The sequence below is a fragment of the Carettochelys insculpta genome, chromosome 7 (genome assembly GCF_033958435.1).
Source record: "Carettochelys insculpta isolate YL-2023 chromosome 7, ASM3395843v1, whole genome shotgun sequence".
Taxonomy (NCBI): Eukaryota; Metazoa; Chordata; order Testudines; family Carettochelyidae; genus Carettochelys; species Carettochelys insculpta.
Window position 1 is genome coordinate 46,470,153 of NC_134143.1, and position 27,174 is coordinate 46,497,326.

Here is a 27,174-nt window from a genome sequence, read left to right on the forward strand (position 1 = left end):
AAATAAATTTGTAATTTACTCAGTCTTCATGCCTATCTGTGCAATATTTATATTTTCTTAAAGTTTTTGGCTAGTGTAAATATATAGTACATAAATTACATATGAATAAATGAGTAAATGAATGTGCATGCACTCTATGCATGATGACCAGCAAATAAGAGATCTGTACCAGAGAAATAAATATCAGGAAATTAAAAATGCTATCGGAAGATACCAGAGCACAACATGAATACCTAAGTGTAGAACTGTTAGTTCAATTGCAAAAAACCTTTTAACATGGCTAACAGGAACTTGAAATCTTTAAGAAAAACAAAAATCAAGGGGAAAAAAAGTAAGTTATGTATGAAGTCTTATCTCTGCAGGCCTGGGTTTCAAATCTGTCAGGTGTCCCAGTTAAAAAAAGCCCTCTCAAATTATTCTTTTATGTGCATTTGTCCATACTTACACAACTTGAATATCTTTTATATTTACATGTCAGGGTTAAGATGCATTAAAATTTCATTTGGCAGAAGCTGCAAAGTTGGAGGTTCCCCAAATCCCAGAGAAGTAAACAGCTGTATTTCATTTCTGTCTTCTCCTCAGGTTTAAGGGAAATGCATTCTCCAATAGCACATTCTGTTAATTCTCTGCATGAAGGGTGTACATACTACCGCTTACATACTGCTCATCCAGCAGGAACAGATGGGCCATGTGGGAGTGAGCAGAAAAATCTTAAATATTACAGAAGGTTCCCAAATGTGGCATGCCCATAAATTCTGAAAATGAAAGTCTGTGGGGGGTATTTTTGTTAATTACAATATCTAAACTAAAGTAGAATAGTAAGATATTGCAGTACTCTGAGTTATGAAGCTGTTCTAGTATACATTTTATAATTATTTTATAGTGAAAATATATGTTTTGAGTGAAATAGAAACTGAATGGCATGCAAGACTACATTTTCTGTTATATAGTAGCAAAAAGAAACAAAATCCACATGATTTTCAAAATCATATATGTATCAGAGAAAGAAATTAGACAGAACAGGAAAACTAGTTTTTTTAAAAATATTTGTTTGGCTTATATCTTAATGTATACTAAATATATAAAGGATTTCAGGAAAAATAGGTATACTAGTTCATATTGTAACAGAAACAATACAAAATAATAAATGATTATCAGAAAAAAACATTGTGATAATTCGAAAACTTAACATTAATTTGGGTTACTAGGTAGATATCAAAATTACCTCATGTAATGAATTTACATAAAATCTGATACAATTAATTGATGTTAGTCTCAATATTTGTTATAGTTGCTTATGCAAAAGTAGTAATAAAAACACTACGTCTCCGTCTACACTAGCACACTACATCGAAATAGGCTACTTCAATGCGTATCGTCTACACATCTTCCAGGGCTGGTGCCAATGATGTTCAACGTCGAAGTAGAGACGGAGAACAATGAAAGGACCTGCCCCGGAAGAACATGTGGAGCATCCACACACACAAGCGCTCCCTGTCGAAATAAGGGGCCAGCAAAGCCCCAAGCCGCTCCCTTAAAGGGCCCCTCCCAGACACACTCACCCTGCACAGCACGAGATCCACAGAGCCGACAACCGGTTGCAGACCCCGTGCACGCGGCATGGACCCCCAGCTGCAGCTGCAGCAGCAGCAGCAGCAGCCACCGCCAGAAGCCCTGGGCTAAGGGCTGCTGCACACGGCAACCACAGAGCCCCACAGGGGCTGGACAGAGTGTCTCTCAACCCCTCAGCTGATGGCCGCCATAGAGGACCTTGCTATTTCGACGTAGCGGGACACAGATGGTCTACACATGCCCTATTTCGACGTTGAACGTCGAAGTAGGGCACTATTCCCATCTTCGGATAGGAATAGCGATTTCAACATCTCGCCACCTAATGTCGATTTCAACATCGAAATAGCTCATGGCACATGTAGACGTGACACGTACTATTTCGACGTTGTGCCAGCTACTCCGAAGTAGCCACCTAGTGTAATGCACCCTACATGTTCTTCTGCACAGAGCAAAACTAAAGCATTTTCTATCCAACAGTCTACACATTTTTATAAGCAAAAGATCAGATTTTTATTTAATTCTTCCTAATGTCAAAAATTGAATCTTAGATACAGAACAAGATTTACTGGTCAGCTCAAATGGGCATATTATCAAGGATTTAGAAGTTTTGTGCCTTCTGCTTGACAGAAGAGATGATTCCATGGGTAGTTTGAACTTCTTATTCAAGATAATGCAAATAATTCTCAAAGACAAGTGTATTTTTCATAATAAATAATGAGTTCATTATTACAAAAACTATTTCTATTGAACAGAGAATGTTCTGCTTCTATTTTCATGATCAAATTTATTTATTTATTATAACATCCACTAAAAACTATGAAAAGCCCAATTTCATTTTAAATAGGGGCTTTCCAATATACTTTAAAATGGAAAGGTTTTTATTACCCATTTGCTTTCCAAATCTATAAAAGGCAATATTTTGAATATCTTACAACAGAGATATACTCTGGTTCAAAATTAAAAGGTAAGTATTTGGTATTTCTTTGCTACACCCAAATGTCCATTTCAACTTCACAAAGGATCAAGCCGTTGATGGAAATCCTATACTATCTAAAAATATAGACATAAGTCTCAGGCATATTAAATACAAACAAACAATCTATACTATTTTTTCAATTCAGTTTCAGAATTTAACTATGGAATTATTTGACGTGCAACATTTTTTAACTTTAATAGTGAGATTCAGTAATACTTTTTTTGATTACATGGTCTGTAGACATTGACACGTATGCATACAAATGTATGCAATTGTTAGTATGTTCCTATAAAATATAAAAAGTTATCTTCCTCTAAGATTCTACTAAACTCACTAATGAAGCTCATCTGTTTCCATGGGCCAGTGAATGCTTTCCTAAGGACAGGATAGCTCTTTGTCCTTCTCTTGTACTCTTTAGCAATGGCCTTTGCTTCTTGTAGCATGGAAGGCAATTCTGTGAAATATAGAACTTTAAAGTATGTGCGCAGTATAAAAATCTACACTACAACTAGACTGAACAAAAAAAAATACTTAATATATTATATGGTGCAATCCTTCATCCTAAATAATCTATTTGTAATCTAGGATACTGACAGATGCAGTGCTTTTTTGTTTAAAAAAAAAAAAAAAGGGAGCTGGTAAGTCTCTGCACCTCACCACTCTTCCCCTGCGTGGGTTCCTACAGCTGGGGCTGCCGGCGCGTGCGCGCGTGCACACATGTATGTGTGTGTGTGTGTGTGTGTGTGTGTGGCTCCCAGTCCCTGTGCTGCTGCAGGGCCAGCAGGGCTCCGGCTCCTGGCCCCATTCTGCCACGGTGTGGGGACTCCCAGCCCTGCTCTGAAAAAAGGTGACTGTGTGCCATACTGGCATGTACCATCAAAAGACTGGACATACGGAAGGTAGTATTGGTAGTATTGCAGAAGACAGGCATTTTCTTGACAGCATCGTGGTAATTCTCCAAAATGATCTGAACAGAAAAGCAGTTTGAGGCCAGTTAGTGCTGGGCTCACTTCTTCAAACAGATTTGCAAATTCATCTTATCCTTGACCTACCATAACTCTTTTATTCTCGTATTATCCTTTCTTGAGAAGATACTAAAAAATGTGCCAGGTTGTGTATTGGTTTTGTGATGTTGATACATAGGATGAGGTTACCAAAACTCAATGACTAAAGGCCTAATCCGAGATTTGAGAATTCAGTCGTCCGCACAAGTCAGTTTAATTCAATAATCCTCTGTGCTGCTTAGTCTCTCTTAAAAGGTATTTGCATCTGTCTACAGTCAGCACAAAAATAACTCTCTTGCTAGTAAATAAGCTAATTGTTATTGAATGGTTGTGCGTAATACTAAAGATAATACATAAACTAAAATTCCTCTTAGTTTTGATAACATGTAAGTAAGTGTGTTTTGTGTATTTTGCATTAAAATGTACACAAATGTGGAAGGAATTTGGACAAAAGGTTCAAATAATAAGGCATGCATAGTAGCAGATAAAACAGGGTTGGGGAAACCTCCACAATGCTGGCTGCACACAGTTCTTCAGGGCTAGCTGCTGTCTGGGCTGCAAGACAGTTTGTTTACCTGAGCATCCACAGACATGCAGTCCTGCAGCTCCCAGTGGCCACAGTTCACCATTCCTGGCAAATGGGAACTGTGGGGAGCAACATGGGCTTGGCTACCACTTACTGCAGCTTCATCAGGCTGTGAATCATGAATCACAGCCACTGGGAGCCGTTGGTCTTGTGTCTGAGGATTCTCAGGTAAACAAACTGTATTGTGGCCTGCCAGCAGCTAACCTTGGCGAACCATAGATAGTTTGTGAGCCAGAGGTTCCCCACCCACGATGTGATAAAACAACGTGGCCCTTTTATTTGAAAGAACGCTACTTTGGCCTTTTTATGTAATGGAATAATTTTCAGAAAATTTCCCTTTACATAGATATACAATTTTTAAAACAGTTAATTTTTGTTGATATGGGATCTTAAAAGCAGCATTGTGTACATCCTTCAATACTCTCAGATTAGATATTGTTCTATGATCTAGTCTCCAAAAGATTTTCTTTTTGGCCATTCTTAGCAGGGTTCAGCAGAGGTAGTGGATGCAGAAAGCGGTGGTGGCAATTCATTAATGATACCTTCTTTCTGGGTCAGTGCTGACCCGGCTCCACATCAAACTGATATATGGAACATAACGCAGCTAGAGGCCTACTCTGCTACCTGAGATGTAAAACGAAGATCTTGAACACTTGTGGTCACTAAACACACAGGTAGCAGCATCTCCTTCAGTGATTCTTCACACTTTCTGCTGCCCTTGATGTCCTTCAGATTTCTGTCCCTTTCTCTCCTTACTCTTGCTGACTTAATTTACTCCCAGGTTATGTCTGTATTACAGTGATCTGTTGACAGGAGTTGCTGTTGGCAGCAATTTTCCAACAAAACCTCTGTTGACAGATCATGTCTACACACTGAAGCGGACTGTAAAAGCTATCTGCTCTGTTGACAGACAGTGGCCACATAGCCCAGCCACTCTGTCAACAGAACGGACCCCGAAACCTCGTCAGACAGGGTTGCATGGATGGCAAAGTATTCCGGAGCCCCAGGCAGGTGCGCCCTTAAAAGGACTTCCCCCACCCACCTTCCCTGCCCATGCTGAGGTCTGCCTACCTCGTTGAAGGACAGCTCAGACGTTTTCTGTGAGAGTTAACTTTCCAGTTAGCCAAGGTGCCAGAGCAGCCCCTGGGCTTGTGTTGATCCACTCTGAGTTGCTCGAGCTGATGAGCACCCTGATCTTAGCCTTCATTTACCTCCTCTGGGAGACACGCCTGCCACTGCCATTGAGGAGCATGCCCTTGGTGCCCCAAGCCCCACATATGCCCACCCCTTATGGTGACCAGGCAGGTCTGAAGGTACACCACCACTTCCATCTGGTGGGGCTGGCTGATCCTGGCATAGGGGGACAACCAGCAGTGGCTCCAGAACTTCCTGGAGCTCTGCACCTGGATCACCCCCACCCTCCGAAGGGAGGACACCTGGATGCAGCCCACCATCACCCTATGGAAGCTTGCCACTCTGTACAGCTACCATTCCATTTGGAACATTTTGGCTTGGGAAAGTCCATTTTTGGGACTGTCCTCACATAGGTAAGGCACTCTTAGGCTGCAGACCCTGAAAGGGAGGGTGCAGGGGCAGGGAAAGGGGTGATCCTTCCCAAGGGGGACCCTCAGAGAGCAGAGTCAGGGGTGTGAGGGGTGGGGTTGGGGTGTGGGGGAAGCCCTGTCCCCAGGCAACCAGGCCATGCCCTCACACAGACATGATGCCCAGGAGGTGACCCGGGGGGGGGGGGGGGCGCGCGCACAGAGAGCCCAGGGAGGGGAATGGTGATGGGAGGGAGCAGAGGAGCTTGCCAGGCACCAGGAACTCACATATGTTTGGTCTCCTCCCCTTGCAGGTAGTGACGACCATCAACACATTCCTGCTCCAGAGGGTTGTTTGCATCACAGACCTGGATGCAGTTGTGGCCAGCTTCACCACCCTGGGGTTCCCAAGCTGCTTCGGAGTGATCAACAAAACCAATGCCTCAGACCACAGTGTGTTACCCTATATAAACCACAAGGGGTACTTCTCCTCGATCTTTATGTTGGGTGGTCAGGCCTGGCACATGATGCCTGCATGTTCCGCACCCTCTGGCCTGTGACGGAGGATGGAGACTGGCACCCAGATCACCCACTGGGAGCTGGCAGTCGGGGATGTGCAGATGCCACTCTGCATCATGGGGGACACTGCCTACACCTCATTCCCTAGCTCATGAGGCCCTACACCATCCACCTGATCCCCGCCCAGGACCTCTTCAACATCTGCCTCAACCAGGCATGGAACCAAGTGGAGCGTGCCTTTGGTCATCTGAAGGCATGATTCAGATGCCTCTGGACTCGGCTGGATGTGGGGGAACCACAATGTCTCCCAAGTTGTGAGGGCATGTTATGCCCTCCACAACATTGTGGAGAGGAAGGGGGAGGTTGACACTGGCCACTGCTATGAACAGCTGGGCGCAGCTCCCATCAGCCAAGTCCAAGGGGATGGGCTGCAGATACAGGAGGCCCTATGGGAGAGCTTTCCTCCTTGGGGCTGTACATGTGGCTCTCGCAGTCACCACACGCTAATCCTCCCCACTCTGCTTGGACTGTGGAAGTTTACCTTCTTCCAGGGGACCGGGGAGGGGTGGCAAGGCATGGCAGTGTGGCTTGTGCTGTCAGGGTTATGTGGCTCTTGCAATTACCATGTGATCTCTGTTCCCACTTTGCTGGGACAGTGAAAGTTTCATTTCCCCCAGGAGCCTGGGGAAGGGAAGGAGATGGGGGAGGTCCAGGCATAGTGGAGCAGCTTGTACTGTCATAGTTTAATGCCCTGTCCCCTGCTTCCTCTAGGTTGCAATGTGAGATATTAGTTTGCTTAGAATAACACATTGATAAGGAACAGATGCTGACTGAATGTGGGCAGACAGCTGGATAGTATGCAGCACTGCTCTGTGGTACAATGATGCCAGCTTACTTACTGACGGCTTAGCATTGAAAGGTCGTGAAGGTCAGAATAAGGAGGTCAAAGAAGCAGGTCCCAGCCTCCCATGTTCTCAAGTCTCATCTGGTATCAAAACTGCGTTTTTGAAGACCTCTTCCACTCCTGTTGCTGCAGCCACATCACAGACATCCTTAGGCCCCTTTCTTTCTTACCACATAAAAGTCAAACTCCTTTTTTGCAACTTCAGGACTCTAAAATATGTTTCTAAAACACAGTAATACATCTCTTTTTTCTATTTATGTATCAGGATGGATGTCTAATTTTTTGTTCAAGAATTGATGGTACTGCTGACACAAAGCTATATAGGGAATGTATCACATTTTCATGTTTTTCATAAACGAATCACAATTTTAATAATGATTCATAAATAATTGTCTTACATACCTTCAATAGCTGGCTCTAAATTGGCAAGTTTTCCACTACCAAAGTTCTGGAGAAAGCACATGATGGACTGTACTCCCCTATGTACAATATCTTGAGGTGGAAACTCCAGAGGGCAGTGCCTTAGATTCAATGCTGTCAATGAAGTCAAGTTACCTGCAAAATTAGTTGTAAAAGATTTAGGACTCACGTATGACTAAGTTGCAGGAATCTACTTCCAATCACAATTTGTTTAATTTATGGCTATTTCTATGGGTTTTATCCTTGAAGCATCTATTGATATTGTATACTATCAATTGTATACTTTCTGCCTCCTACCTGAAAAGAAAATAGATGTCACTCTAACACACACCTTTTTTTTAAGTCCGCAATGACTGTGCCACACCAAGATCAGATATAAATGAAATAAAGCAAAGTTATAGCAAATATACAAGACTGTTCTCAGACACACCTGTACATGTATGAACATTGCATATATATGCAATGATATATAAAGTACTTTATTCCAAATCCAAACTATTTCTTCTCCTATCAAGGTAGTATATGCTGTCTCCAGTATTTAGGAACACAACACCTGTGCTCATCTTGCACTTAAAACAGATTTATCAGATCCCCACACACATATATCCCTGGATTCCTGACTTTTTTTTTTAAACACATAACATTGTCAGCAATGGTTGTACAAGATAAAAAAGAACGTACTCTCTATTTTGCTTTTGTTGCTCCTTCCAGCTGTCATCCTTTTGCCAGTCTACTCTACTGCTTAATATCTTGATGATTTCACAGGTGGTGAGTTGTATATGTAGTACCCAGAGGCACTGAGACCTCATCTGGGGTGAGTGAAGTCACTGCTCTACAGCCTCAGCTGAGGGCCAGCTGGCCTTCAGCTCATGTGGTAGAGTGCAGGGCTTTAGATCCTCTGCTTGCAGGTTCTGTCCCTGGGGCTGTCAGTGTTCCATATAGGACCATGCTGCCTCAGCACCTGGAATGTTCCTGGCCCTGGGACAGACTCTAGATAAGTTTGGGGCCTGGTCTCTCCCAGGCTGTGTCTACCACCCCTGTGCTCCCACCTCCCCAACCCCCACTGCCTCACTTACTCCCCATGGCTGCTGGCCCTCCCAGAGGCCCCTGGGTGGTAGTGATGTGTTTGTCTCTGTGTGCTGCTCCTGGCAATTGGAGCAGCATACAGACATACCCTCTCCCACTGTCTTCCCCCAGGGTGCAGGGACTGACATGCCAGTGGCCAAGTGGAGTGAGGGGCAGAAAGTTGGTCTAGTCACACTGCACTGCAGGTGTTGGCAACAAAGGCCTCCAGGTTTTAAATTGCCCAGGGGCAGCAACCTGCCCAGGAGATGCCTGGGGCAGATCCCCCAATTTTCCATTAGCCCCTGCCAGAGGGGTGTGCCTTAGAAAAGCATGGCACTGTGCACCCCTTATGTACCCTACTTCTTCTGAAGCCTGCACTCTCCCCCTCCCTCACTCCTGCTTGGCCCCCAAACTCCTGCATCCTCTCCAGACCCCAAACTTCCTCCCAGAGCCCACTCCCAGCACCTCCTCCTGCACTCCCTATCCCAGGCCAGAGCCTGCACCCACCATGCCTTCCTACACACAAACTCCCCCCAAAAACCTGCATCCCCTCCTGCCCCACCATCCTCCTTCCCAGCCTAGATGCTGCACCCAACACCCAGACTCCATTCCAGAGCCTGCACCCAGACCCCTCCCACATCAGCATTTTCTCAAAGAGTCTGACCCCGCATCACCTCCTGCACCTGCACTCTTCCCTAGAGCCTGCACGCCCCTGCCTTTGGAAGGTGCAGGTGGGGGGAAGATTTGAGGAGGGGAAAGGTGAAGGTTCTGGGCACCACCGACATTTCTGCAAACCTGCCACTCCTGGGTGATTCTCATTTTGGTCAAGTAAAATAAATAGACTTTGGGTTGAGGGCAGAGCTCTGCCACGTTTTTTTTTCTTTTTTTGATCCCTTGTCTCCTAATCCATCTAATTTCACCCATCAAAATTCTTCTAAATGGTATTGGGCTCTGCACTCTCTCTCTCTCTCTCTCCCCCCCCACCCCCCGAGTCTTCTCCAGTGCTTTCAATTTACTACCGAGCACTCCTACAATGCTTGGGACTACTCTTACAAAAGGAGATAAAAAGTCTCCCTCCCTACAGACAGGGGATAGATGTCACATACATCTTTACCTCCAGAGAGGGTCCAGTGAATGCATGCATCCTGCTTGCATGCCTCAGCCTACCTACCATGTTGCTTTTAAGCAACTGGGCAAGCAGAACATGCCAGCCAGCCATGAGAACCATTGTGTCAGAGCTACAATTAGTGGTACATCATATATTGTCAGCTGTGCACCACTCTACTTCCTGACAGCATCCTCATTGCTGTAGGTGAGCTGGGGACATCTGCCAAACCTGCAATGAGGGTGCCAGGACCTACCTCTACCCTAACTCCATGATAAGGCCTGAATTAGTAAAACTCAACAAGTGATCAGAACAAACATTTCCCCATTAGTTGCACCTATAAAATGAAATTTTATTCTAAAAACAGGCCATGAATATGACTGGAATTTATATTATGGATTAGAAACAAACCTCAAAGTTCAAACCTAAGATGTAGATATTTCGTAAAACAAAATGTCTAGAAGAACTTTTACTTATCATGACAAATATTTTGACAAGGCACGATTGATTTTACGTTAATAGTTAAAATATTTGGAAGCACAATGTGAAAAATGAGATCTTGATTCTAATCACTGAACAGACTGTTCACAGTCTTGAGAAAATAGCACTTTAAACACTTTATTCACAGCTTGACTGAACATCAATTTATTTTGTCTTGATTTGTAAAGTCACAGTACTTAATATTCTGTGTGAGTTTACTTTATGCTTTATTCATTATTCTATTAAGTTGTATATTTGTGCTTTTAAAATGTTTTCAGTCAAACCTATCCTGCAGGAATGACAGCCATATTATTTATAGCACAATTATTTGATTTCAGATTATTAGTAATTAAAAGTTGAAAGGAATGGTGCAAAACAAACTTTGCAACACGAGTAACAATTGCACTGACATCACTCCCTTAGTAATTCCAGTACCAGCAACATTGACAATAGCTCACACACAGGAAAAATAAAAATATAAAGCCAGCATGAAAATAGTAGGATGCAAAATGAGAAACTGGAATTCTTCATGAGCATAGGATGTGGGGAGGAATCCTTCCTTCCAAAACTCAGGGTGGAGTAGAATATACAGTGCTTGCGTCCCTTCCCTACTGAGGGCATGAGCCTGTGGAAAGACCAGAGATGAATCCTCCACCCCAAGGAGATAGTGTACACAAACAACGGGAACCCCTGCATGCACAGAATGAGTATTTCCTGTGCACCAAAGATGCTATCTGGGCTATCAATACTTGCCCCTCCGCTGTAGAACAGGCTTGTGTTTATTGTAGTTATTTTGGACCCACTGCATCCACAGAAGAACTAAAAGGGTATCTTAGTCATTGGGCTATTTGTCAGATATCTTGTCTTTTGACCAACACTCAAGGGCTCATGTCTGTCCTCTGTCAATTACCAAGGTCTCTTACAGTTTTCAACAAAATTAACCAAATTTAGGCCAGATGTAAGTGAGTGCAACCCCACTAACATCAACATAACTGAGCCTACGCCAAATCTTGTATATCTTTATATAATGAGACAATTTCTTACAACATTTTTATTTATAATATATGTGTTACAGGTGTGTGTGACACACAAAAGTAAAGAGGCACAGATACTGCCTTAAGTACCTTACAATTTAAAGCTATGCCAGGAATAAGACAGTAACCCAAAGACAGAAGAGTGAACACAAGAAGAGGTGAAACAACATAAGTTGATGTAGATCCCCTGCATTGTGTAACAAGCAGAAGCATAGGCACAGGGGCTCTCATTCCCAGCCTAGTATCCAGGGTCTCAGCTGCCTCCCTGAATGCCACAGGCTCTGCTGCTGACCTGTGCCCAGGGACCCAGCTGCTTCTCTGTCCCAAGCCTCGCCTCTTCCCACGCATGATCCACTCCTGCCTTGCTCTTCCCTGCCCTCTCTCTCTACTTCTTCAACACCCTCATCCCTCCTCCTTCCCCATCCGAGGTTGCCTAGGGAAGCAGCAGGGCCAGGGGTTGCGCTGGCATCAGGGGTCTGCTCTCCACTTGCATTAACTGGCAGCCACAGGGGGGAAGAGGCAGAGCAAGATGGTCCACGTACGCTGCTCCCACAGCAACCAGTTTCACTCCTCCCCTCTCCCCGAGACCTGCACAGCCGGGAGAGCAAAGCAGCCAGGCCATCCCCCTTAGCTTCTTCCCCCCTGCCACTGCCAGTGAGTGCAGGGGTGGAATTGGGCCCTTACTGCTGGCTCTGCACCCAGGGTTCTGACTACTGCTGGTGCAAGGTCTGGAGTCCCAAACCATGGGAAGGACAAGAGTAGGTGACATATCTGAGGAACTGTCCCAGATTGAAGTGTCAGTAGAAGAGGTTTTGGAACTAATTGATAAGCTAAACAGTAACAACTCTCCAGGACCAGATGGCATTCACCCAAGGGTTCTGAAAGAACTCAAATGTGAAATTGCAGAGCTATTAATGGTGGTTTGTAACCTATCCTTTAAATCAGCTTCGGTACCCAATGACTGGAAGACAGCTAATATAACGCCAATATTTAAAAAGGGCTCTAGAGGAGACCCTGGCAATTACAGACAGGTAAGTCTAACGTCAGTACCAGGCAAATTAGTAGAAACAATAGTAAAGAATAAAATTGTTAGACATGTAGAAGAACATGACTTGTTGGGCAAAAGTCAGCATGGTTTCTGTGGAGGGAAGTCGTGTCTTACTAGTCTATTAGAGTTCTTTGAAGGGGTTAACAAACATGCAGACAGGGGGATCCAGTGGACATAATATACTTAGATTTCAAGAAAGCCTTTGACAAGATCCCTCACCAAAGGCTCTTATGTAAATTAGGTGGTCATGGGATAAGAGGAAAGATCCTTTCATGAATTGGAAACTGGTTAAAAGACAGGAAACAAAGGGTTGGAATAAATGGTAAATTTTCACAACGGAGGGGGCTAACTAGTGGTGTTCCCCAAGAGGCAGTCCTGCGACCAATCCTGTTCAACTTGTTCATCGATGATCTAGAGAAAGGGGTAAGCAGTGAGGTGGCAAAGTTTGCAGATGATACCAAGCTGTTCAGGATAGTCAAAACCAAAGCAGCCTGTGAAGAACTTCAAAAAGATCTCAGCAAACTGAGTGATTGGGCAGCAAAATGGCAAAGGAAATTTAATGTGGGTAAGTGTAAAGTAATGCACATTGGGAAAAATAACCCCGATTATACATACAATGTGATGGGGGCAAATTTAGATACAACAGATCAGGAGAGGGATCTTGGAATTATAGTGGATAGTTCTCTGAAAACATCCACGCAGTGTGCAGTGGCAGTCAGTAAAGCAAATAGGATGTTAGGAATTATTAAAAAAGGGATAGAGAATAAGACGCAGAATATCATACGTCCCCTATATAAAACTATGGTATGCCCACAGCTTGAGTATTGAGTGCAGATGTGGTCTCCTCACCTCAAAAAAGATATACTGGCGTTAGAAAAAGTTCAGAAAAGGGGCAGCTAAAATGATTAAGGGTTTGGAAAGGGTCCCATATGAGGAAAGGCGAGGGAGACTGGGACTTTTCAGTCTAGAAAAGAGGAGAGTGAGGGGCGATATGATAGAGGTATATAAAATCATGAATGGTGTGGAGAAAGTGAATATTGAAAAGTTACTTACTTGTTCCCATAATATAAGAACTAGAGGACACCAAATGAAATTAATGGTTAGTACGTTCAAAACTAATAAAAGAAAATTTTTCTTCACACAGCGCACAGTCAACCTGTGGAACTCCTTGCTGGAGGAGGCTGTGAAGGCCAGCACTCTAACAGAGTTTAAAAAAGAGCTTGATAAATTTTTGGAGGTTAGGTCCATAAATGGCTATTAGCCAAGGGTAAAGTATGGTGCCCCTAGCCTTTAGTCAAAGGCTGGAGACAGATGGCAGGAGACAAATCGCTTGATCATTGTCTGGGGCACCTGGCACTGGCCACTGATGGCAGACAGGATACTGGGCTGGATGGACCTTTGGTCTGACCCAGTATGGCCGTTCTTATGTAAGGGTGGTGTCAGCCTCCCCGCCGCTCTTACAAATGTTCCTACGCCACTGGGTAGAAATTGGCTGCAAGTTGAATCTCTCACTAGTTAGTTTTGTAAAAAATAAAATGTGCAAGAAAATGTAAGGTAAGAACTGATAGGTGTCCTGAAAGGAGTAAAGTTCCTGGTAAAATTTGACTGAAGAGAGAAAGGGTAAATCAGCTGGCACACAGAGGTTGTTCCAAGCATATTGGTTGACATGAAGAAAGTTTTCTTCCACCTGCTTCAAACCTAAGCAAGTAATTCACTCTTTTTGGTGTTGAGAAGTATTTTACTTTGAGAGCAGGTCCATCAAATTCAACAGCACTACTTGCAGAGTAAGATGCCACCCAGATTGTGAAAGATTAAGAATATTGCATTCTAAGTGAACAGTAAAATGTCAGGATTTGGAACTGTAAAGGGACTTTGAGGGAAAATAGCAGGAAACAAGACTAATGTTACAAGCATAGGGTATAGTTATGCATGTTTCTGAAGGTAGGTTCACGAATGAAATTAATAAGAAAAATGATTGGTAGTAGTCAGTGAAGGGATATAAAAACAGAAGTGATCTGATCCAAGTAGTAGGGAAGTAAAATTATTTTGGCAGCTGTGTTTTCTGTGGAGGTGGAATTTAATCAGCAAGTAATTTACATACTGATTACAATAGGGTCATAAAAGCAGAGAAGAATCAGTGGGTGAATCTGCTCAATACTTTAGATGTCTGTAGACTGATGCAAGGACTGTGGGGAATGAACAGGATGAACTGAAAACATTAATTCTTGTGATCCCTTTAGCAGGGGTGCTCCTGAAATACCACAATGAATTTCTAATCACCACCCCATGACTATAGCAACATCTAGAGAAATTCAGGGCTCAAATTTCTCACAGAGTGAGTACTGCCAAAAGGCAGAGAGACAGAACTGGTTTGCAACATTAACAGAATCAGCCATAAACCAGAAACTGAGAAACACAGAGTTTGGTTTGACTTTCAGTTTTCATTGCGTTTGGCAATAACAAGCAGTCCCGTGGCACCTTAGAGACCAACAAGTGTTATTAGGCCATGAATTTTCATGTGTAAAAAGCTCACTTCATCAGATTGGCCGTATCTGCACTAGCCCAAATCTTCAAAATGGCCATGCAAATTGCTAATATTACATATTCAGCGCCTCATTAGCATGCCAGTGGCCGCGGCACTTTGAAATTGCCGTGGCTCGTTGCCATGCAGCTTGTCCAGACAGGGCTCCTTTTCTAAAGGACCCCGGGAACTTCGAAATCCGCTTATTCCTAACAGCAGAGACACGTGTGCCTCAAAATTTGTGTAAGTCGGGGGTTTGGGTGGTGTGCTGGGGCCATGGGAGGGTTAAGCCTGGGGTGGGTTAGGGCTGCAGGGGGCTCTGGGGAAGCAGCAGCTGCAGGTGCTCCTGGCCCCGGCAGGCCTAAATAGGGGACAATTCGTCCCTTTTAAAAAATAAGTAGGGATGCCTTTTTGGCATCCCAAATATGAGACTGTCCTGCCCAATATGGGATGGTTGGTCACCGTATGAAAAAGTAGGAGCACGGTGTGCATGTGTGCGTGTGTGTGTGATGTACAATAATCCGGAAAATTTGGTAATTCAGCAGCTGTCCAGTCCTGGACATGCCTGATTAAAGGAATTTTACTGTATTACTCTGGGAATTGTAACATCTATTTCATTTTACTATGCTCTGACATGGCTCTGTGAGAGTTTGTGTGATGAATATTTTCCAAAGTAACAGGCCTATTCTCTGCAACAGGACAGATTTCCTTTGGTAGAGACCCCAGATACTCTTTGGCCACTTCTTCACAACAGCCCAATGCAAATGAGGCACATTAAAAATGGAAATGAAGTGCTGATTTACAAACCTCATGCTTTATTTGCATAATCTTGTGCGATCGCACTTCCAGAAGAGACTTTTCCAGAAGCAAAAACAGCCTGTGTAGACAGGGTTCCTTCACAAAAAACACATTTTCAAAAGAATCCTTCTTCCTCATTCGTTGCAGGAAGAAGGATTCTTTCAAAAATGAGGGTTTGTTTTTTTTTTGGCAAAGGAACCCTGTCTACATGGCTGTTTTTTTGCTTCTGGGAAAACCTCTTCCGGAAGTGTAATCACGAGAGATTATACAACTGAAGGGCAAGATTTGTAAATCAGTGCTTCATTTCCATTTTCGATCTTCCTCACTTGCATTCCTCCTTCAAAAGGGGAATTCTTTGTAGACGTGGGCTTTTAGGTGAACTGAGGACCCATACCCTTGAGGAGAAAAATGAGAGAAGGCTTCAGCCACATCTCAGGGCTGGGTTACATACAAAAGCTAATTAATGACTTAATAGGCATCAGACATTGATGGTTAAGTCTCATGGCTGGAATATTGATATAGAAGGGTATAATTTTTTCAGACAGATAGGGTAAAAAGAGAAGAGGTGTTACAGTATGCATCAAGTATACTTTACACACACACACACACACACACTTATTCTGAGGTTCAGGAGGAGGTGAGAGGCAGACAAGTTAAGAGCCTCTGGACAAAAGATAAAAGGAATGAAAACCAGGAGTGATTTCATGATAAAAAGTCTACTCTAGATTCTGTATGTTAACCTACAGTAAATTACTGAATACACAAATATTTAATATGTGATAAAATGTAGCTCTCAAAGAATACATTTGCTTAAATTTTGAACTCTCCCATTCTGTTAAGATTCTTCAGTCCAATTGTTCTTCTAAAATCGTCCCTTACCTCCTTTTTTGATTATTCAAATTGGAGAGATACATCATTATTCAGTCCATATTACCTTTGAACATACAATTCTGTGGGCACGATTTAAAGGATCAATTTTGAAAATGTTTGTAATCATTAAATTGCTGTGCAACAAATATACAGTATAAAAACAAAAAGCTTTCTTTAGTTATATTTAGATACTTTGCTATGCATTACATGGAAAAAAAGTCTAAATCTGCTAGTAGATAGCAGCACTTCTGTGGTGGGGGGAAAGCTGAGTACTTACCAAGCTCCACTGGCAGCCTTCTAATAGGATTTCTTTCTAAAAGTAATGTTTTCAATTGCCTTTGTAATAAAACAGAAAACAATTATAAAAGCAAAGTTAAAGTGAATGGTTAAAAAAACCAAAACAAAAATAGGTCACTTTTATTTTTTTGTTAATTATCCTTGTCTTAGTAATGACATCTGAAGAAATGGGATATTTTCCCACAGATATAGTCAAAGCTGAACTATGGCTTGCGTATCTTAGTGGTCCAATGTCTGATGGCCTAAAAAGTCTGCTTTCAAATGTAAGTTATTATTGCATACCATATGAATATTTTGTCACTTGTCTTATTAGGAAAAAAAAAAGTAAGTGGTGCTACCAATAATAATAAGTGTTGTGTGACACTTCCATTATAAGAGGTGATGTTCAGTTTGTTACGCTGCCAAAACTTAACTATTTGGACTGAATCATTCCTCGCTGGGTTTATGACTTGTGCTGAATTTTGGCCCAAACAGACCACCCATTAGAGGAAGATATCAAAACAAAAATGCAGTCAAGTAGCACTTTAAAGACTAACAAAATAATTTATTAGGTGAGCTTTCGTGGGACAGATCCACTTCTTCAGACCATAGCCATACCAGAACAGACTCAATATTTAAGGCACAGAGAACAAAAAACAGTAATCAAGGTGGACAAATCAGGAAAAAAAAATGATCAAGGTAAGCAAATCAGAGAGTAGAGGGGCGGGGGGTGGGGTTAAGAATTAGATTAAGCCAAGTATACAAACGAGCCCCTATAGTGACTCAGAAAAGTCCCATCCCAGTTCAAACCACGTGTTACTGTGTCGAATTGAACCTAAAAGAGAGTTCGGCAGTCTCTCTTTCAAGAGTGTTGTGAAAATTCTTCTTCAGTAACACGCAAACTCTTAAGTCATTAACAGAATGGTCCACTCCATTAAAATGCCAGCTAACAGGTTTATGGATCAGGAGTGTTTTTATGTCTGTTTTGTGCCCATTAACTCTTTGTCTAAGGGAGTTTGAAGTCTGTCCAATATACAAAGCATTTGGGCATTGTTGGCACATGATGGCATATATGATGTTAGCTGAGGAACATGAGAATGTGCCCCTGATTCTGTGAATAACCTGGCTAGGTCCAGTGATGGTATCTCCAGAAAAGATATGTGGACAAAGCTGGCAGCGGGCTTTGTTGCAAGGAAAAGTTACAGGACTGGTGTTCCTGCGGTACAGACTGTGGCTGATGGTGAGAATCCTCATAAGGTTGGGAGGTTGTCTGTAGGAGAAAACAGGCTTGTCACCTAGGGCTTTCTGGAGTGTGGCATCCTGATTAAGGATAGGTTGTAGGTCTTTAATAATTCACTGCAGGGGTTTGAGTTGGGGGCTGTAGCTGATGACCAGTGGTGTTCTGTTCTTGGCTTTTTCGGGCCTATGTTGGAGTAGCTGGTCTCTGAGTATTTGTCTGGCCCTGTCAATTTGTTTTTTTTTCCATCTCTCCTGGTGGGTAATTCAGGTTTATGAATATTTGGTAAGGATCTTGTAGTTTTTTGGTCTCTGTCAGTAGGATCAGAACAAATGCAATTGTACCTAAGGGCTTGACTGTAAACAATGGATCTAGTTATGTGTGCAGGATGGAAGCTAGAAGTGTGTAGGTAAGTATAGCGATCAGTGGGTTTCTTTTTAGTGTGGTACCAATCAGGCCATACTTGATTTGTACTGTAGTGTCCAGAAAATGTCTCTCTCGTGTGGAGTAATTGAGACATAAGTTGATGGTGGGGTGCAGATTGTTGAAGTCTCTGTGGAATTCTTCTAGAGTCTCTATACCATGGAGATGTCATAAAGATGTCATCAATGTATCTTAAGTAGAGGAGGGGCAATAGGGGACGAGAGCTGAGGAATCGTTGCTCCAGGTCAGCCATAAATATATTAGCATATTGTGGGTCCATGCAGGTGTCCATAGCAGTTCCACTAATCTGGAGGTATAAACTGTCCCAAAATCGGAAATCATTGTGGGTGAGATTGGCTGTGGTGACATTGGGGATGGTTTTCCTGATTGCTTGTAATCCGTCTTTGTGTGGAATATTAGTGTACAGAGCCTCTACATCCATTGTGGCAAGGATGGCATTGTCAGGAACTTTTCTGATATTTTGTAATTTCTTCAGGAAGTCGGTGGTACCTCGGAGATAGCTGGGAGTGTCGGTGGCATAGGGATTGAGGAGGGAGTCCATGTAACTGGATAGTCTGGTGGTAAGGGTTCCAATACCCAAAATGATAGGGCATCCGGGGTATCCAGGTTTGTGGATTTGGGGAAGTAAATAGAATAATCCAGGCTGGGGCTCAGATGGCGTGTCTGAGTGAATAAGGTCCCGAGTAGGAGCAGGGAGTTCCTTAAGTGGTTGTTGGAATTCCAAAGGAAATTACAAAGTGGGATCAGCGGAGAGAGGCTCACTTCCTCTCTGTTACTAGAGGACGATATGTGATTTTGCCCATAATAAAAAAATGTAGTGACTTTTTGTTTAGAAGCTCTGTTGCCTCCACGCTTTAGAATACAGACATGAAATTTAGCTGGGAACGGCCCTTGTGTCAGGGATGTGTCATCTGTTATCTTCACAAAAATCTGCCTCAATTAGTTTAAATTATAATTCTGAAAAATCTCAGTTCACACTTACTCAGGACAGAGTCCTTGGAATTAAAGAACTAAAATCCCCGAAGATTCCATCTACATTGGGCATGTTCCAACCTGAAGTTACAGAAGATTGCAATTGTAGCTCTGGGTTGCTGTAGGCCAGGATCATGGCCAGGTATCAGAACTGAAAAACAGGCAGACTATTTCTCCTCTGCCTGCTTTGCTGGTGCTTAGGCAGTATGGGGGAGGAAGTTGCCAGAATCAAATACAGAAGGGCCCAAGAGAGAAACGTGAAGAGGTCTGGGGGAGCAGACTGGATTGGATAAGGAGACTGGGATGGAAGAGGGAAACAGACTGGGAGATAAGTTGGAGGAAACTGGGACTTGAAGCCAAGGAGGGAAATGGGGAAGAGGAAAAAAAGAGGCAAAAAAGATCTGCCAGGGAGCCAGCAGGAGACAGACTGAAAACGGGCTGGGTGAACGTAAGGATGCAGCGAAAAGGGAAACAGATCTAATAAGAAAATAGGGTAGGAGGCAGGAGCAAATGGAAGCTCCCTAAAAACTGGGGGACCACCAGCACCCCAGCCATGGCCTAATCCTGTATCTTCCCCTGAGACCTGGCTTGCTCCTTTATGGCACTTCTCTTCCATTGCTTTCCCTTACAGCTGGTAGAAAGCAGAGGGCATAGCCCTTTTAAAATGTGGGGAGCCACAGCCTCCATCCTGTCCTATTCCAGCATCCCTGGTGTTAGTGGGGACTGGGAATGACTCAGCAAAGAAACTGAGATGAGGAACTCAGTGGAACAAAGATGACATTGATCCAAGCCAAAGAGACTCAGAAAACAGACTGGGTCTGTGAGCCAATAAAGATGGAGAAGTTAGACATGTATAGGGAACCTTAATTATTGACTTTATAACCTCAATAGCATTCTCTTAAGATAGTTTTGTTTGTCTACAGCATCTAACAGTTTTAGAGAGGGTGACCATCTGTCCCTTTTTTGGCAGGACGGTCCCATATTAGGGATGCCTTTATTTTAGAAAAGGGACTAATTGTCCCATATTTTCCACCAACAGCTGCGTAGCTGCTGGCCAGAGAGCATGGAACCTGCAGGTTAGTCTACTTCCCCCTTCCCTGGGACTTGGAGAAGCAGGAGGAACCGCTGAGGCTCCAGGAAGGTGGGAGGGAAGCACTGCATCTGCCCCATCCCTGCTGCTGAGGCTTGGGGCTCCCAGGAGCGCTGGAAGCTGCCGTGGCCAGGCAAGGGCAGACTCCTTCCCAGATTCCTGGCTTGGGGGAGCCGCCTCTCCTGACATATCTCCCTGTCCTATATTTGAGACAGGCAGAGATGGTCGCCCTATTCTTAGACTACATTTCTTCAAACAGACAAGGCATTATCAGTACTCCATTTTCAATGGGTTTTCCCTTACAAAATTAAAACCTGATATCTGTTAGAAATCTGATAAAACTTTTCTGAAATACAGAAATAATTGCTTTTGAAATTTTGATTAATGGATAGTAAAAGATAGGGTGTGTAATGGAATGCTAAGCTTTATTGTATTGTTCAGCCACAAAGTGGTGCCATGTGCAGTATACCTTACCTGAGCATATAACAGCTATATCTGGCAGTGAATTAAAGGATCTTATGAAGGACATCCTGGGTACCTCTCTCTATAAAGCAAGCTCTGTAGCCAGTCCACAACTGATACAAGAGCCTGACCTGCTACCTATCGTACAAGGAACACACAACATGAAAAGCAGAAACAAAGGTTGTGAGTAGAAGAAAAAAAGGAACAAAGATTGCAGTTTCTCATCAATGCTGCACTTTTCAATGTATCAGAGAACTTCAGTTTTGCAAGACCTTTAGAATGAACAAATTGGAAGCAGATGATGCAAGATTTCCCATTACGCCCAAAATCCTCAAGGAAACAAGACATCCAGAAAGGCCACGTCTACACCGGCAGTTTCTGTCGACAGAAGTCACTGTTGACAGATTGCATTTCCCACCCCACCCCATTGCTCTGTCAGAGAACTGCCAGACTGCACTGTCCACAGAAGCGTTATTCCTCAGATTTTGAGGGATGACATTGCCAAGGCAAATGCGGAGTTCTGGCCAGTTGCTACTGTGTAGATGCTCCTTGAGTTATGTCAACAGAAGGGCCCTACCTTCTACCTGCGACCTCAGTCTCTCTGTCAGTATCATCATCAGCCCCTTGCCCAGATGACTCGTTAGGGCAATCATTCTGTAGTTCTTGCACTCAAATGCGCTTCCTTTCTTGTACATTGTCACTAGCATGGATCTTGTCCAGTCTTTAGGTGCCTTCCTTTCCTTACATGATATATTACATAGTCGGTGTATTTCCTGAATCATACTTTCTCTGTCGAACTTGATCATCTCTCCCAGGATATTATTTCCAGGGCTCTTGTTCTTTAGTTGGTTCACTGCTCTTTCTACTTCCTCCTTCAAAATATCAGTCATGCTCTCGATGTTCAGTGGTGACATCTTTCAGTTCTTCAGTCAGTCTCTCTGAGACACTCTAATCCAACTGTGCATTGTACAGATCGGTGCAATATCTTGTCCATTGCTGCACAACCTTCTCCTTGTTCATGAGCACCTCATCATTCCCATCTTTGATCTCCATCTGCTTCGACTGCCACTTCCTATTAATATTCCTGATTATCTTATACACCTCCCTGGTCTTACACAAGCTGTAATACCTCTCTGTATCTTCACACTGCTCCTCTAATCACTTTGCCTTATTCATTCCAGCCACTTTTCTTACCCGGTTGCATTCCATAGCTAGATACACTTAACATTTTTTCAGGTTAAAGCCCAAAACACCCTCAGATAAAAACCCAAACAACAACAAAGGAACGGGCTTCAGGCTTTAAAAAAATAGTGCAGGCAAAATTCCAGCACAGAGTGGGGGCTATCCAGTTTATTGCACCCAGTGCAACACGTACGATTACCTGCCCCATGGGCAGACTGCATACGTATGCATTCAGTGCAAAAAGCTGGTGGCACAGACACTGTGCATGGGCTACGGAGCTCAGAATTGCTACACAAATGAGACTTTCTGGGAAACAGTAGAATCTTCTCACCCTCCATCTGATGGCCTCTTAAGTTGAGGAGGATGAAAGGAGAACACCCGCCTAGAGCAGAGGGAAACAATATCACAGTTGATACTCTCCTTCCAGATAAACTTGTTATACTTTTGCACTGAGGATACTTCTCCAGGTGAGGGAGCTCCTGTTATTAGGAAAAGGCAGGTCATAGTTATGGGGGATTTATCATTAGACACATAGATAGTTGGGTTTATGATGACTGGGAGAGCCCCATAGTGACTTGCTTGCCTTGTGTCAGGTTGCAGACCTCTTGAAACACCTAGACAGACTTATGTGTAGTGCTGGGAGGGGCTGGTGGTTGTGGTATATGTACATAACAATTATATATGGAAATACAAAAGTCCTGGAAGCCAAATTTAAGCTACTAGATAAGAGATTAAAGTCCAAGACGTCCATGGTACCATTTGCTGAGATGCTTCCTGTTCCTGTACGTGGCCAAGGAGACAGGAAGAACTAGAGGAAAACTTTTTGGAAATGGGGAGTTTACACAGGAAGTATGGGCTCCACCTAAACCAAATTGGAACAAGACTGCTGGCACTTAAAATTAAAAAAGGTTATAAAGCTGTTTTAAACTAAGGGCTAGGGGACAGCCAGCAGACATGAAAGAGCAAGTGGTGGGCACAGAGACACCCCTACCGGGAGGGGCTATTAATGGAGGTTCTGTGTGTTCTAGGAGAGGATGGAAAATGATAAAACACAGGTAGAATGTGAACCAGAAACAGTCCCATCTAATATCAGAGAGCTAAAAAGTGCCAACCATTTATATACCACTGCTAGAAGTCCAAATAATAAGATGAATGAACTCAAGTGCCTTGTATTAAATGAGGATCTGGATATAATAGGCATCACAGAAAATTGGAGTAATGAGAATAATTAACAGAACACAACAGGAAGTCCTGTGGCACCTTATAGACTAACAGATATTTTGGAGCATAAGCTTTTGTGGGCAAAGACCTGTTTCGTCGGATGCATTAGTGGAGGGGTTCCAGAGGAGGGTTTAAATATAGGGTTATGAAAAGAAGAGTCTCAGTCCAGGGAGGGCCAGAGTTGACAACGTCTGCTCAGTCACAGAGGATGTGGCCCATTATCAGAAGTTAGTGTGGAGTTGTGAACAGCAAGAGAACAGAATGCAGTAATACCTGAATACAACCGGTTTTATCAAGAGGACAGAACAGGTCATGTTGATGGGGGAGTGGCACTATATGGGACAAAGCAAAGAATCACAATAAGTAAAAAATCTTAGATGAACCAAACTGTACAATAAAATTGCTCTGGGATAACAACTCCAGCCTCCATTAATAAGATTGTAGCAGTAGGACTATATTGCTAACCATCTGACCAGGATGAGGACCATGACTGTGAAATGCTCAGGGTGTTTAGAGAGGCTACTAAAATAAAAACCTCAATAATAATTGGAGATTTCAACTATTGCCACTTTAACTGGGTACATGTCACCTCAGGATGAGATGCAGAGATAAAGTTTTTCGACACCTTAAATGAGTGCTTCTTGGAGCAGCTAATCCTGGAACACACAATTCTTGATCTACTTCTAAGTAAAGAACAGGATGTGGTCCAACAACTGCCTTTAGCGGAACTGCTTGCTAATAGTGACCATAATATAATTAAATGTAATATACTTGTGGTGGGGGAAATACCACAGCAGCCCAACACTGGTAACATTTATTTTCTGAAAAGGGAACTACAAAAAGAAAAAGAAAGAAGAAAACGTTAAAAGGTACAGTGCCAAAAGAGAAATCTCTGCAAGCTGTACAGAAACTTTTTAAGACAGCATAATAGAGACTTAACATAAATGTATATCCCAAATTAAAAAAAACTAGTAAGAGAACCAAAAAGCATCACTGTGGCTAAACAACAAAACAAAAGGAGCAGTGAGAAGCAAAAAGACATCCATTAAAATGTGGAAGTTACATCCCAGTGAAGAAAACAGAAAGGAGCATAAACTCTAGCAAACGAATTGTAAAAGCAAAATTAGGAAGTCCAAAAAGCAATTAGATGAACAGCTAGCCAAAAACTCAGAAAGTAGTAGTAATTTTTTTAAGTACATTAGAAACAGGAAGCAGGGCTACTTGCCTATCAAGATGCTCAAGGAGCACTCAAGGACAGTAAGGCCACTGAGTCTAAACTAAATGAATTCTTGCATCAGAATGTGGGAGAGATTCGCAAACCAGAGTTGATCTTTTTAGGTGACAAATCTGAGGAACCGTCCAAGATTGAGGTGTCAGAGGAGATTTTGGAATAAATTGATATACTAAGCAGTAGTAAGTCACCAGGACCAGATGGTATCCACCCAAGAGTTCTGAGGGAACTCAAATGTACAATTGCACAACTACTAATAGTAGTTTGTAATCTATCATTAAGTTATTATCTTTCTGTACCAAATGACTGAAAGACAGTCAATGTGACACTAATTTTCAAAAATGGCTCCAGGGGTGATCCCAGCAATTACAGGCGGGGAAGCCTGACTGCAGTAAAGGCAAACTGATTTAAACTAGGGATGTAAAATCCCATTTAATCAGTTAACCAGTTAGATGCTAGGTTTAACTAGTTAACTGATTAAATGGGTGGTAGTGGGATAGAGGGGGACAGGGACTGCTCCAGCCAGCTTGGAACATCCCTGCCTGTGGTGGTCCCAGGCACGCTGTAGTGGTGGTGCTCTAGCCAGGCCAAAGCAGCCCCAGGCAGTGGAAGGAGGTGGTGTCACACCAGCCCTGCTGCTCTGGAGTGGCTCTCCAGCCACCCTCCTACCATGGGGACACTGTAGATGGGGCTACTCTGGCCCAGCTGGAGCTCCACAGCCCTCAGTGGTCCTGAGAGTTCAAAGCAACCCCCTACCCATGGTTGGGGGGCTGCAGGGGGCTGCTCCAGCCTTTACCAGTTAACTGTAACCAGTAAGCCTTATCTGTTCTTCATGTCACACGCAGTCAGTCAGTCTGAGGAACTCTCTTCCAGAGTCTTGTGAAGGTCAAGAGTATAACAGGACTCAAAAAAGGAGCAGTTAAATTCAGTGAGGATAGGTCCATTGAAGGCTGTTAGCCAGACTGGGCAGGCATGGTGTCTCTTTGACAGAACCTGGGAATGAGTGACAGGGGATGAATTACTCAGCGATCACCTGTTCTGTTTATTTTGTCTTGGGCATCTGGCACTGGTCATTATTGGAAGACAAGATAATAGGCTAAATGGAGTCCGACCCAGTGTGGCTGATCTTATGCTTTGTAGGGAGCAGACGTATAAATTAGGAGTGGGCAGGATACAGCCTGCCAAGCCTCTGAATCCAGCCAATGGCTCACTCCACTGAGACTCTCAGGCAGGGAGAAGCCCCACGCTGCTGAAAGTAGCTGGCTGCTCCATGTGTCTCTCTGTGCCGTGGTGGGGGGCAGGAAAAAACAGGCTCTGCATGCTGCTTTGACCCCCTGCACAATCTCTCAGCTCCCACTGGCTACAACCAGCCAATGGGAGCTGAGAGACTGTGCTGAGGGTGGGGATACTGTGCGAAGTCTCCCCTCTTCCTTGGTGTGCAACACAAAGAGGCATATGGAGTAGTCAGGCACTTGGGCTGCATTTACACTACAGTTCTGTTTTGAAAGAACGTCTTTCAAAAGAATATTGAAAGATGGTCTTTCAAAACGGAGTGTCCACATGCACCAGCGGGGCAAGGAGGTCCTGCAGCTCAACCTCGGTCCAGGAAGGGGCCTGGCGCTTGGGGAGCTGGCTCCCCTCCTGGAAGGATTCCCCCCAGTCCCTGGATGGCCCCTGGGGTGGGCGGGAGTCAGGGGTGCTGGCCATGGTGCCAACCACGATGAGAGGCAGGCTGGAGCGTCGCCATTGCTGGATGGCTGGGCAGCAGCGTGGGCTCCCTGCTTCCTGCATGCTCTCAGCTTCCTGCCTGAGGCCTTCTAGGAGCCTGCATCCTGAAACACAGCCAGATGTTGGAGCCATAGAGCTCCGCTTGTGCTGTGAGCGGCAACGCCGCCTGCAAGCTCATCGTGGCCATGAAGGACCCGCTCTTTAAAAAGAGCAGGCCGCGAAGTGTCTACACTTGCTCTCTTTCAAAATAATCTTTCAAAGGAGGGCGCTTTTCCCTTCCCAAGAACAGAGGACTGACTTCAAAAGAACGGGGGAGTTCTTTTGAAGTTAATTTTGAAAGCCCACCATGTCAGTGTAGATGCTCCGCAGGTTCTTTCAAAAGAACTCAGTCTTCCTATCTGGATTTCAAACGTACTTGCTAGTGTAGATGCACCCTTTGAGTGGCATGGACTGTGACAGGCAGAGAGTCTGCCTGAGGGTCTCACTAAGCTGCTGGCCAGGAGCCGCCTAGGTAAGCGTCTCCCAGCCAGAGCCTGCCTCTGGCACACCACCCTCTTCTACACCCCAACTCCTTGCCCCAGGTCACCACTCAAGCCCTCTTCCCTCCTCTCACCCTCATCAGAACTCCCGCCCAGACCCTGAAGAATTGTCACACATTGCTCTGAGGTGTTTCAAAGAGGCCTGTAGTTCTGGCCACTGCCGCTAGTGGGGCAGCAGCTGGAGCTGCAGGACCCTTTGAAACGCTGAGCCCATGGGCTATTGTCCCCTTTGCCACCACAAAGCCACCAGCAGGTCTCGTGAACACTAAGAACTAAACAAGTTCCATGAAGGAGCCAAACAAGCAGTAGATTGTCTGTGTATCAGCAAAAACATACAGAATAAAGTATC

At 43.9% G+C, this 27,174-nt stretch overlaps 1 protein-coding gene across 1 annotated transcript in view; it reads right to left on the minus strand.

Moving 5' to 3' along the window:
* The window catches only part of LRRC27 (leucine rich repeat containing 27), a 74,737-nt gene that overhangs the window by 42,172 nt on the left and 5,391 nt on the right, over positions 1 to 27,174 (minus strand). Inside the window, 2 exon segments of the mRNA XM_075000439.1 lie at positions 7,505 to 7,657; positions 16,721 to 16,779. Of these exon segments, the coding sequence (XP_074856540.1) occupies positions 7,505 to 7,657; positions 16,721 to 16,779 (212 nt within the window).